The following is a 14,023-nucleotide window of genomic DNA, read 5'->3' as shown; positions in this document are numbered from 1 at the left end:
CTCTAGCCCACATTCTAAGATAGTAAATACTTCTAGGGATGTCAGATACTTGGATTAGAATGCCTGGCCAGTGCTAAGATTGTTAGAAACAATTTTAATGGGCATGAAACAAGGCCCCATTTCCTTTGCTTTGTCTAGCAAACCAGCTTCCAAGTGATGAAGGGCCAGAGAAACTTTGGTAGGCATGCTGGCTAGTTTTATGTTAACTTGACACAGACTAGAATCATTTGGGAAGAGGGACCCTCAACTGAGAACCCTGTAGGCAAGCATTTCTTGATTGGTGATTGATGTGGGAGGGCTCAGTTCCCTGTGGGAAGTGTAATACCTGAGCTGTGGTAGTCGTAGGTACTATATAAAGTCAGACTGAGGAGACTGAAGAGCAAGCCAGGAACCAATGTTACTCCATGGCCTCTGCTTCAGTTCCTGCCTCCAGGTTCCCGTTTGAGTTCCTGCCCTGGTTTCCCTAGATGATGCTCTAGGAACTGTAAGCTAGAATAAACCCTTTTCTCCCCACTGTTGCTTTTGGTCATGGTGTTTATCAAAGCAATAAAAACCAAACTGAGGCTTTGGGATGCAGCATTCTTGTATTCTCGGGTACTTAGGTTTGCTGTGACACCTAGTATCTTAGCGCACATAAGTTGTCTGACCACATCTGGAATGGTTAGTGGTTGTTTCACTTACTCTTTATGTAAGGAGAGGCCACAGTGCACCTTCTGTTTTTGTCCATCTTGCTGTCTTTCTATCCCACAGAAGCTACTGAACATTGTCATTCCCGTCCCCCATCTAGGATTTGTCCTCAGAGGAAAAAGCTTTATGAAAATGCAAACATAATTTAAATTTTTTCTTTTAAGTATAAATTGAATCAAAGTAAAATTCCCTGGAAAACAAATTTGAAACTCTGAGTTGTTCACCACAATAGTTTTGAAGCATCATTTATAGCTGTAATGATAATAATAGTGCTGTCCAGCCTGGTGATTGGCATCTGATTTAATAATCTGTTTAGGAGTCATGAAGCAGATATTCATTCTGTGAGAGATACTCTTATTAAGCCGTACTTATACCGGGCATTGCCACCCAGAACATTTGCAATTCATTTTGCCAACATGTCAGCACTCACTGTGTGCCTGGCTGCTGGGTAAGTGAGTATGCACAAAGCTTGCCTCTTCCTCCCCATAGGTTCATGAGCTCTGCTAAGTCAAGCGTGTCAGCTGGCTTGCTTTCCGGTGCATTAATACGGTGCCTGCAGAATGGTGGTGATGTAGAAAATGGGTTATTGTAGTCAGAGCTCAGGGAATGGATTGTATGTGAAGGAGGTAATCGTGGAAGCAGAAAAATGGGCCAGGAGGCTCATAGGAAAGGGAGAAAGAATGTCCACGCTTAGAGTAACCACATGGTAGAAGGCCCCATCAAAGATTTGAATGGATGATTGATCAGATTCTGAGAGGGAATTAAGGACAAAAGAATGGGGAAGCTAAGGTTGCTGACCAGAAATAGGTTGGAGTGTTATTTCATAAATTGAGGTGTTAGAAGGAAAGATGGCCAGGTAGTTAGAGAACCCAGGGGGCTCAGTAAAGATAAACCAACATTGTGTGGGCTGGGGAAGAGAGTGGGTGAACCTTACAACCATCTCCCTTCTGCGGTTTCTTTAGTAGTGTTCGGGAAGGAGTATTACATAATGGCCAAATCATGGCTTTTTCCTCAAAGAGGTATTGACACACAGTGACAGTGATATGGAGCTCTGTACAGAGAGGACTTCCATTGGAATGGGCAGTGACAGCATGGAAGAGATGCTTTTTAAAGTGAATTTTATGTGCCTGCTTGTATGTATATGCACCAGGATCATGCTTGGTACCTACAGTGGCCAGAAGTGGACTTCAAGTCTGATCCTGAGACTAGAGTTACAGATGGTTGTAAGCCATCATGTGGGTGCTGAGAATCAAGTGGTGGGTGGGGCTTGTAATTGCCGAACCGTAGTTCCAGCCCCAGAAGAGGCTATTTTGAATGGAACTTGTGGTATGAATCCAGTACCTGGAGAGGCAGTGGGTTCCTTCCAGATGGTTGCTCTTCTAAGCATGGACATTCTTTCTCCCTTTCCTATGAGTCTCCTGGCCCATTAACATGAGTTAAGAGAGGCAGGTTCTGTCAGGAACACACATGCCAATGAGTGTTAGAAGTAAGAGCAGGGCCGGCTTTGACACAGGCATAGGAACTCAAGTGTCTGAGCCTTCCATGGTTTCTGGAGAGTGAAACCAGATGGCTCTGCATTAGAAAACTCATGCTCCCTACGTGAGAGGTGGGGGATTCAGCCATAGTTCTAAATTCTGGCTTTAAATTACACTTCATATGGGATGCTTGTCTATACCCAATTTTGAGGCTGTATCCCAAATCCACTGAATTGGAGCCTTTAACTTGAGGAGTTGGACGTCAGTATCACATAATCCTGGGTGGTTCTGTGTGCAGACAGAGGGACAAAAGCAGTGTTTTAGAATGGAAGGTGGCAAAGTCTAGGTAGGTGCCAGGTACTGAATATTCTCAACTTTCCAAGCCACATGGTCTTGGCTGCAGCTACTCAGCAGGGTCATTGTAACACAGGCGCTACTTACAGGAGGAATGAACCGAGCTGGATCACAGTGTCTCCTCACCCACACGGATTTCATTTTGTGTCGTGTCCAAGGCATCTGAAAATATAAAGACAAACCTCAGAGTATAAAAAGGGCAGCCGTTTGGCCCACAGATCATGTGTTGGGGGACTTTTTACTTACAGAGTGAAGAAAAGAAGCAGGGAGATGACAGTGTAGATCGGAGAGGACCTGCCCCTGTGTTGTGGCCAGACAGGATGGCAGAGCGAGGACTGGCGATACCGAGGGGCCAGTTAGAGCCACCTGTGTTCCTGCCTATTTGAGTGCCCAGAAGTGACAGCACAGTGTCTGACGGAACCATTGTGTAGAATCTGCTACTTGGTACACTTGAACTTTGTCCTGTTGTTGGTAATGGCTATTCATTTGGACAGCAACTGTGACAAGAATGAATGTTTTTTTTTTCTTTCCTTCTGTGCCCACCATGCCTTAGTTGTCAAAGAATGATGCTTCCTTGCAAATAACTGTTCTCTGTAGAAAATAGAGTGTGGCTGGGCGGTGGTGGCTCACACCTTTAATCCCAGCACTGGGTGGCAGAGCCAGGCGGATCTCTGAGTTTGAGGCCATCCTGGTCTACAGAGCAAGATCCAGGACAGGCACCAAAACTACACAGAGAAACCCTGTCTCAGAAAAAAAAAAGGAAGGAAGGAAGGAAGGAAGGAAGGAAGGAAGGAAGGAAGGAAGGAAGGAAGGAAGGAAGGAAGGAAGGGAAAAGAGAGTGCGTTTGCACTGAGGCACAGCTGCTCCCTTCTACTTCATTATACATCACCAGCTCCCCGCAGGCTTCCCTGGTTGTTGCCCATTGAGGACCTAAGGGTAAATGGGCTGCTCTGTTGTCACCTTCTCCTGTCCTTGGGGTTGGTTGTTGCAGTCTTCTTGTTATTTGAGAAATGATAAGGCTGGAAAGGTGTTTCCACCAATACCTTCCATGCTTTTAAATCAGCTATACACTTCATGTCTGCCTGATATTTGATTTGTATATTGTTATGATGGGTGAGCAGACCCATGTACTTCCTATGATGGGTGAGCAGACCCATCTACTTCCTATGATGGGGTAAGAAGACCCATCTACTTCCTATGATGGGGTGAGCAGACCCATCTACTTCCTGTGATGGGTGAGCAGACCCATCTACTTCCTGTGATGGATGAGCAGACCCATCTACTTCCTATGATGGATGAACAGACCCATCTACTTCCTGTGATGGGTGAGCAGACCCATCTACTTCCTGTGATGGGTGAGCAGACCCATCTACTTCCTATGATGGGATGAACAGACTCACCTACTTCCTATGATGGGTGAGCAGACCCATCTACTTCCTATGATAGGGTGAGCAGACCCATCTACTTCCTATGATAGGGTGAGCAGACCCATCTACTTCCTATGATAGGGTGAGCAGATCCATCTACTTCCTAATTTCTGCCCTTAGCACTGGCTGTCTTGTCCTGCAGGAAATGCTTCCACTGTCCTGTCCCGCTCCCATTCCTGTGGATTAGCCACTCAGTGGTGTGAAGGATCAGCTTAGTTATTTTTCAGCTCTTCCTAGAGACTACGGAGTGGAATCTACATGGGACATTGCAGCCTTGTTTATTTTGTTTTCCCTCTTGCCACTGAAGAGGTCTCTCTCACAAAATAGTAAGAAAGATCTTCCTATGCCCTAGAAAAAGCAAGTTGAGAATGTAGCTCAGTGGTAAAACACTTTATTTTTTTCTTTGTTTTTGACTTGTATAAGGAGTTCCATCCACAGCACTATAAATGACAAACACAATAATTATGTTAGCAGGTAAGATTTGAAGCACTTTCCTGTTTCCAGCCATATTTCACATCAGTTTTCCAACTGGTTTTTAAACTTTGAGGTTTGTGATTTAAATTCCGGGGACTTTTTTTTTCCCTCCTCCTTACTGGGCCTTCACCGAGGATCTCAGAACCACCATTGATGCACTGACGGTAGGTACGGGAGATGGTTGACTGACAGCTGGTATTGTCAGTGCTTTTAATAAAGCTTCTGATGTTTTCCACACACAACACAGTGAAGGCCCAGACTTATTACCTTAGTTTTCCCTTCTTTTCAGAAGCACTCACCAGCTTCGGTCTTGAGCATCAGGTTGCTCTGCAGCCCATCCTCAGTGTGGCCCAGAGGGACCCTGGCTAGGGAGGGGATGTCTTAAGGAAAGGAAGAGACTAAGAAGCAAGGCAAAGCTGCAGGATAGTGTAGAGCTGACAATCAGAAGTTCCTGATGATGGCAAGAGCTGAAGGAGGTTAGGAAATTGACCCAGGAGCATAGAAGTCAGAAGCCACCTTGAGCATCCTGGCTACTGGATCTCAACTTTAACCATGCCTTGGAAATATGGTGAGAATCCCATAAGATCAGTTAAATCTGAGACACTGGGGAGGACAGAAGTATCCTCACCTGTAGCAAGGGGTGGATACCACTGGCATATTCCAACTCCCTCCTTGGCCTTAGGAAGCTCTGAGAAGGCTATGGAGCCAGGGTCCATAGACACCATCTTTTCTCCTTCCTCACTCCATAAGCTTCATATGTGAGCTCACTCCAGTCCTGTCTTAAATGGCATCAGTGTGTCTGGAACTCCCAGGCCTGTGGCCCACATACCCTGTTCTGTGCACCAGCTTCTTCCCATTACTCTGCAGAGGTCTCCAAGCCACCTTCATCTCATGATACTGAACACTGGGATTCCTTCCCTTACCCCAGCCTGCTTGTTCTTGTAGGCTCCTCACTCCATGAAAGGTGCTTCTACTCCAGAGCTGAGGCTAACCTCTTGAAGTCTTCTCGGACCTTTCAATCCAGCCTCTCAGCTTATGTAATCCAGCCCACCCTCTCATCTCATCCCAGCTTTCCATGGGGGTATTTTCATTTGATTCAGGTGGTTTCAGTAGCCTCTCACACCTCCATGGGAGGGATGGTCTTGGTCTCATTGGGCTCCAGCTTTCATCTCTTCGGGGACCTCTTTCTGAATCTTAAGTTTGGCCATTTGTTGCTACATCATGCACATCCTGTGTTCTGTTCATTTACCTTCCCTTTAATCAGGTCGGCTCTTCCTATCCCTTTGTGTCCCTGTGACTATGCTCAGCCTGCTTCCTCACCATCAATAAATGACACCGTTGCCTGTCAAGTCAGGGCTTCTCTTCCTGTGTTGTGAAAGTCTAAGCTGCCAGCAAGGGCTACTCTGTTCCAAATGCTGTCACCAAATGCTGTCACAATGTGGAGTAAACTTAATGGGCCCAGTGTTGTCCCTACCCTAGCAGCAAAGAGTCTAAGAGTTGGATCTACTCTAGAGGAAGTAGATTAGAAGATCACCAGATATACATGAAACCCATCTTAACATCTGCATAGCCCTCATAAGGTGCCCTGGCTGCCTCCTGCCTTGCCCCGATTTCAGTGGCCATTTCTCTTTCTTCTAAGACCTGGCCCTCTCTGACTCTCTCAGGTCCTAACTTCACCATGGACCACTTTGACTCTCGCTTATTAGTTTATATACTTTTAAATTAATTCTCTCTCTCTCTCCCCCTCTCTCTCTCTCTCTCTCTCTCTCTCTCTCTCTCTCTCTCTCTCTCTTTCTCTCTGTGTGTGTGTGTGTGTGTGTGTGTGTGTGTGTGTGTGTGCGCGCGTGCGCGCGCGCACACGCGCGCGCAGGTGCTAAAGGACAACCTTGCACAGTAGGTTCTCTCCTTCCACCTTTACACGCCAAGCTACCCAGAAAGCACCTTTACTCACTGAGCCATTTTGCTGGCCTCCTTTGTTGTTTTCATCTTCAATTCTTGGCTGTTCTGGTCCTGATGTCTTGGGATGTGGTTCTGACTTCCCTCCTGAAGGTCTGTCCCTGGCCTGTATTATACCTAGCCCTCACTTTCCTTCATTCTCTTTTGACATTATTTTCTGGCATAGCTCTCTTGGTGCCCACTAGGCCACCATCATTGTCATTGTTCCCGCCATTGTCCCTGTGTGGCCTAGAAGTCAGCCACTCAGAACCTGATAGTCTAGTACACGGTGTCTGGCCCCTTATCCTGTCCTCTTACCTTTCTGCTGTGGCCTGCCAGTTGCCCAGTTAACAACTTCTCAGACTCCCTAACAATAAGGGAGCCCCCAAAAAATGAGTATGTTGAAACTCAAGCCTGCCCCTTTCAGCTTTGTATCACACAGCATGCCATGTTACGACAATGTACTCTCCAAGCCCTTAATATTTTTCGGAATCCTTATGAGGAAGTGAAGTCCTCTGTCCTTCTTGTAGCAGGAAGTCTCTTGTAGCAGGAATTCAAGAAGTTCCCATCTCGAGAGGGATACTAAGAGAATTTGACTTAACAGTAGAGAAGAGAAGCGAGAGTGTGAGATATTACCCAGACTCATGTGAAACAGGTTCTTTGCACACAGGGAGGGAGCCTCACATTGTGTGTCCTGTTGCATTCTCTTGATAGGGATTGAAATGGTTACAACATTGGCAACCTGGACTGTTCAAAATGGCTGTTCAGAAGGGGGCTTTCAGCTTTGTTTGGTGTTCTCTACAAAGGAGTTGAGTGTAAGTATAGGGAAAGGAGGCCAGAGATGTTTCTGATCTTGGGGAGAGAATACCAAAGCAATTCATGAAGTGAGGTAGGAGGAAAGATGTGGATGAGGAGCTCCTCAATTAAGAGAGAGAGAGAGAAAGAGAGAGAGAGAGAGAGAGAGAGAGAGAGAGAGAGAGAGAGAGAGAGAGAGAGAGAGAGAGAGAATATGAATTAATTAGTTAAACAATGAGGTCTTAATGAAAAGAAGAAAAAAATGTAGATGCTCTAACAAACTTGCATACTGCCTTGGTTTGAAACCCAACTACAGCCCACTTAGACAGCAGAGCTTAGCATTCTCCATCTCTGCTGTCCATGCATGGGGACTGATGGTGAAGGTGACTTGAAGGTTCCTTGAAAGATTCTGGGAGAAACATTTGCCAGGCCATCCTGGTTACAAGTCCATTGTGTGGCACGTTCTACATGTTTACTTTTTAAATGCTCAGAGAATTCACAGGTGGCTGTGTGACTGCGATGTTTGTTTAAACAGGCTGAAAAGTGGGAGGTCATTTAGACATGTGCTCTGATGCAATAGGAAAATACCTAATTATTCCATCTGGGGCTCAGCTTTTGGTCTCAGTTAAAACTGCTGAAAGCAAAGCTCAACAATTCCTGCAGAGTAGCTTTCTTCACATTGCCTGTCTGAGACACATGCTCACTAGAAAGGATGGCCACATCTTCATGATTTGTACATGCAACCCATGAGGCGTCAGGCTCAAAACTTAGTGAAAGATTTCTCCTTGAAGCTCCTGTGTGCTCCATTCATAGGATGCATCTAGAAAGGCTATGAAAAGCCCAGATCTATTGCAGCATGCTCCTGAAGCTGACTAGCAGTATTCTCTCCTCTCCTATAGAATGTGCTGGGAAGTCAAGTTGTGAAAACCAGACAGCTGGTTGTTGTGCCTCACTGGTTCACAGCCATGCATCAGGATACAGGCCATGATTGCTGGTCCTCTAGCTTCAGAGAGCAGGTAGACGGAGCAGGGCATCTTGCTGGGAAGCTGTTTGCTTGATTTTCAGTCAAGGAGGGTGCTGGCTGATGTGTTAGTGACATAGACTAAATTGGAGTAACTAACCTTTTTTCTCTGCAAAGGACCAGGTGGTAAATACCTTATGGTTTGTGGGATTTACCCACTCTGTTGTGACTACTCAGCTCTGCTTTTGAAGCATGAAAGCACTCACAAATGAATGGGTGTGGCTATGTTTCAATAAAACTTTATTTACTCAATTGTATATGTAAGAGAATCTGAACATTCGTAGGGTTATGTGTGTGTAGGCCATAGGCAGACTTCAGAAGTCATTTCGCAGGAGCCATCTATCTTATATTTAAAGACTCTTCTCTCTCATTAGCTTGGAGCTTGAGGATTAGGCTAGCCTATCTGGACAGAAAAAACTCAAGAATCCACTTATTTCCACCTCTCCAGAGCCAGGATTATAAGCATGTGCCACATGTCTGGCCTTTTACATGGTTTTGGGGGACTTGAACTCAGGTCCTCATGGTTCCATGGCAATCACTTTGCCAACTGAACTATCTCCCCAGTCCTCAACGAAACTTACTTATAAGAATAGGAGGTAGTCTGGATGGAACCATAGCTTAATAACCTTTGTTCTGCATTCCAGAAAATTACCATAGGCTGTAGAACTGACTGCAGAGGAAAAATATGGAGAATATCCAGATAACTCTGGTTTTTTTTTTTTTTTCGTAGCCAAGACTCTACTGTATGTGTGTATAATTTGTTTGTTGTCAGAAATAAAGAGTGCTATTTCCTTTGGGAGGGTGCAATCCAAATAGCATTATTTAATTACTTTTACCTCCTTTCTCCTCCAAATCATTTGAAGTAGCTTATGACAAAGGTATATGTAGGACTGGATGTGACTTGATTGTAGAACGTATGTTTAACTTGCATGAAGCCCTGTTACCCCCCCCCCCAAAAAAAAAATGAAAGAAAAAGAAAATTAAAAGGTATATGTGCGTTTGGGCTATTCAATCCTGCCATTTCTTACCCACCTTACAACTCAAGCTGGTAACAGGGCCATTTCTGAGGCTGTTCAGCCTTGGGGCACTTCCTATGTTGATTATTGGTGTGTCTCCCATCTTATCTTCACAAGCATAATTTCCTTTTGGGGAAAAAAAAGCCCCAATGTGTTCCATCAAGTCTCCCACTGAAGGAAGTGGTAGTATCCGTCACTTTTCTTTTGACTGAAGTATAGCCAAGAACCATTCCACCAACTAAGTGGGTGTAAAGGAAGGAAATAGAAAATCATAAGCTAATGAAAACTCTGGTGGACAAGTGACTGTTCAAAATATACTCCAAGGCTCATAGGACTAACATTTCCTTAACAAAGAGAACTATTTCCTGTTTCCTTAAAGACACATCTCTGCTCTGCAGGCAAAGAGAAAGGGGGCATTATATCAGTTCAGCAAGGTGGTTGTAAGCGCTGCCTAAGAGGCGCAGAAGAGTCGGGACTTCAGCAGGAAAAGATGGCCATCAGTGGGCATCAGAATATGACAACAAGGCCAACTGATTGGAAACACTGCCCATGGAATTGTTCCTCCAACATAGTTTTCCTACAGACTTGTTCCTCCCTGTTTCACAGCTATGAGTGTATATAAATGACTTTAATATGAGACCTTAATTATGACTAGATCCAAGTCAGATTCCTGGCAATTAGGGGGTATATGGTGGACATAATCAAGAAGACTTGTAGGTAGCAAACGCTTCCCTGGACCTCATGGATACTTGACAAGGATTCATTCCAATAGAAGCAGCCCAGTTACATCTTAGTAGGATATCATAGACATTATGGGTCACTTGCATGACAGAAGTGTAAGATGTAATAGAGGTTCATTCCATGCTAGACAAGAGATTAATATTAAGAATTCTGCAATAAGAAGAGAAAATATTGTGTATCTATTCTGAAAAAAAAAAACAACACTTAATTAGTTCTGTACCTTTAGAATAGGTCTAACATAAATGGAGGAGAAAACATCTCAAGAGGGCCCTTCTCAAGCTGTGATCCTCATTCACTCCTGGTACAATGGCAAATTGGAAGGAACAGTATGGGGCAGGGGACAAGTTGACTACATCAAGGTCATAAGTATGCATACAATTTGATCCTGAAACTAGACATGTACAGTTTATTTTTTAAAATATTACGAACTTTCAGGCTTATAGAAATGTTTGTGTAGAGATTACCATTGTATCAAAACTTGATGTGTAGCCTGTATAGTAGGATATACCTTCAGTCCTAGCACTCAGGAGGCTAGAGCAGGAGGATAGCAAGTTCTAGGTTAGCCTTGGATATGTGGTGATGCCCTGTCTCAAAAAAAAATAAGCAAACATCAAAAATGATTTGCAGGAAACATTTGGATTTCTAAAGCTTTGGGATTTCAGAGCTCCTAACAAGTGAATGAGAATCTGTATACATACACAAGCATGGAAGTTTGGCAAGGATGAAGTATGAAATAGAAAGCAAATGTCACAACACTTTTGATAGTAATAACTCCATATGTGTATGTGAGTTGTATGTACACATGCTTGTACACAAAATTGATAAGGAACCATATAAGCCTGCAGTAGTAAACAAGCAAGCTTCTTTTCAACTTGGGTGTGATGGAGAAGCCCATATTTATCCTTGTCACAAAGCCGGGTTTTAGCTTGAGAAGAGCACCTTGTTATAAGTAGAGGGCCTGTCTTTTCATAGCTGCCTGTGAGGCTTATGATAGTTCCAAGCTTCTCAGCCTCAAGTATGTCACTGACTCATTGAGCCATTATTTGTTGAATACGTACTGTGTACAGGATACATCATGCCGGATACTGAGTCTGTAGAACAGTCTCGCGATGAAGGTCCCCCAAGAGCTGCAGGCTCCAGCAGGCAGACTCAGATGTGCCAGGCAGCCTGGTGCTGCAGCCCTGTCAGTCAGGTAGACTAGTGCTTGAGGATCAGATGCTAGCACAAAAACAGAGTTAAAGGACCCCAAATGTGTGCTGAGGTTTCTTCCTCCTTGCTCTAGTTTCTAGGTGTGTACTTGGAAAGAGTTTGCGATAATAATTAGCTTTAATTACAAAACTTTCTAGGACAGCGGGTCTCAACCTGTGGGTCGTGACCCCTTTGACAAAACTCTTCTACCTCAAATTATTTATATTACTGTTCATAACAGTGGCAGAATTATAGTTATGAAGTAGCAACAAAAATAATTTTATGGTCGAAGGGTCACCACAACATGAGAAATTGTATTAAAGGGTCACAGCATTAAGAAGGTTGAGACCACAGTTCTAGGAAGAGGTCGCCTGCCTGTTACATGACAGTTGACCTATATAACTCTCAGTTGACTGGTGTCTACTTGCACCAAGCAAAAGTCTATCTATAGATAGATAGGCACACACACGCATACACACACACACACACACACACACACAATTTTTTGCTACTTGTCAACTCAAATATTTGTTTTTCTTTCACAGAAAAAGCAAAGGACAAAAGATCTCTCTCAGGTGTTTCATTCCTACAATCCATATGATCACAAGGTAAGAGAAGCATGTGATTAGTGTGTTTGGGATTAGAGCATTTGATGACAATTCCTGTTCTAAGTCTGAAACATGTAGGGGGAGTACCTGGCTATGATGAGTCCCAGACCTAGATCTTTCTAAATGGATAGCACAGTTTTCACTAGTATGTGATAATTTTGAAATGCATGACCAGTTACATTTATATTTCTATTTTAAAATGTCTTATAAGTTAAACAAAATTTCTATTTCTGAACTGAATTGCTTACATTTTTTAAATTATAATGTAGTTACAGGGGGCTAGAGCTGTTACTTTGTGGAAGAGTACTCACCCAGAGTACAGGAAGTCCTGGGCTCACTCCCCAGCACTCTCCCAAACCAAGTCCAGCGATGCACTATCAGTGAAGTGTCAGATTGAGCAGAGACAGTTTGGGTATTCTCAAGAGATGGTGGTGGTGATTCCTATTTTAGTTGATTAATGTTCTCTTTTGAAATACTATAGTGAGTAAACCAGGCTTTGCATTGGGTAGAGGCAGTTGAAACTTTTACTATCAGGTCTTGATTCTCCATTGTTCTGATACTTACTATAAATCAAATAATGTGGGCTGGAGAGATGGCTCAGAGGTTAAGAGCACTGCTTGCTTTTCCAAAGGTCCTGAGTTCAATTCCCAGCAACCACATGGTGGCTCACAACCATCTGTAATGAGATCTGGGGCCTTCTTCTGGCCTGTGGGGATATGTATAGACAGAACAATGTATACATAATAAATAAATAAATCTTTAAAAAATAAAATAAAATAAAAAATAAATAAATCAAATAATGTGTACAAGCAGCAGCACATGGCCTAATATCTGAAATGCCCTTTCCAAGACTAGCAAGGCAGAAGACAGATGTAAGGGCTCTTGAACCCCCTCCTACTGCTCGGGAAAGACCCACAACCATTCCTGTTCAGTTTGTGCCCAAACTTTCCACCCCTTGCATTTGAAGAACTTAAGGTTCTTATAATTATTTCATGGCATATTTGTAAATGATAAGGTCTCCTTTTAAAAGTACAAAAATCAGGGGTTGGAGAGATGCCTTGGTGATTGAGAGCATTGGTTGCTCTTCTAGAGGACTCTGGTTCAATGTCCAGTGCCCACATAGTAGCTCACAGCTAACTATATCTCCAGGTCATCCAGAGTCCTCATCTGGCCTCCATAGGCACTGCACACATGTGTGCACAAACATACATGCAGTCAGAATACTCATGCACATGAAATAAAAAATAGATTTTTAAGTTCAAAAATTTTATGTTTGGGGTCAATATTAGAACTCCTAGTGCTCTGCATCTTCATGGAGAAACACATCACAGGTTTTCTGAGGCTTGTATGAAAAATCTATGCCATGAAATATTCCAATAAATCTGTTAATTTGAGGTGATTTCCAAAGGAAACAAACAAACAAACAAATCACAGAGTTGAAATGCTACTCTAAATTTGAGTCTTTACCTATGAACTCACAGCCAAAATAACTAAGGTGAAAAATTCATTCCTCAGTTGAGAGGAGTCTGGACTCCAGAGACAAAATGAATGTGCCAGCACTTGATAGAACTTCAAAGAACTTAGAGTTGCTAGTGTGTAACAAGGGACTAATTGACTTTAGCACCAGAAAATTTTTACGAAAGTGTTTATGCTTTGTGGAGATGTGTGATACTAAAAACTATCATTTCAGAGTAATGTTTTCCAACCTCAGTCTATTACTTTGCAGAAAGGAGGGATTGGTTTAAAAGAGACTGGGAGCCAATAACATCTGGAAGTGCAGTGGGAAGGTGACATAATAGTCATGTGACAGCACTGGCCCAGGACTGGCCAGACTGCTGTGGGGAGTGTTGTCCCCCTCCATGAGGCCATTTAATTAGTGTAAGTGTATTCATGATAAAGTTAGCATTTAAGAACAACACATTTTCAAAAGCTTTGGCAAATCAAGGTTATGCTTGAGTTGTCTGAATTTTTCCTACTTCTGTCATTTTTAAAATTCATAGATGAGGGAAATTCCTTTCTTCTTTTATTAGAGCTCTTAATGGAGCCTAGCCATCTGTAGCTCCTACCGGCGGCTTCCTCTTCATATCCTTTGTGGCATTGTATCAAAGTCACCTTAGATGATTTTGGCTTCATCTGGTGAGGACTTCATTCCCCTACAAATTAGTCATTGGCAGTGAGGAATTGAATAGAAATGCTAGATGGAATTCCTTTTGATCTTTGCTCTCAGATTAGTAGTAAATTATTATGAGGAGCTAGCCTGCTAGATGAGTGATTTTTGAGCCTGTACAAGTAGGTCTGTTGG

The 14,023-nt window shown here is 43.3% G+C and overlaps 1 protein-coding gene across 4 annotated transcripts in view; it reads left to right on the top strand.

Annotated features, from left to right (window-relative positions):
* The window catches only part of Cdkal1 (CDKAL1 threonylcarbamoyladenosine tRNA methylthiotransferase), a 571,033-nt gene that overhangs the window by 443,584 nt on the left and 113,426 nt on the right, over positions 1-14,023 (top strand). For all 4 annotated transcript variants that reach the window (XM_006972280.4, XM_076573111.1, XM_076573112.1 and 1 more), the window contains one exon: positions 11,659-11,721. In XM_006972280.4, coding sequence (XP_006972342.1) covers positions 11,659-11,721 — 63 coding nt within the window. The remainder of the gene's footprint in view (positions 1-11,658; positions 11,722-14,023) is intronic.

The sequence above is a fragment of the Peromyscus maniculatus genome, chromosome 5, assembly GCF_049852395.1.
Source record: "Peromyscus maniculatus bairdii isolate BWxNUB_F1_BW_parent chromosome 5, HU_Pman_BW_mat_3.1, whole genome shotgun sequence".
Taxonomy (NCBI): Eukaryota; Metazoa; Chordata; class Mammalia; order Rodentia; family Cricetidae; genus Peromyscus; species Peromyscus maniculatus.
Note: the sequence above shows the minus strand (reverse complement) of the source record. Positions and strands in the feature narration are given on the sequence as shown.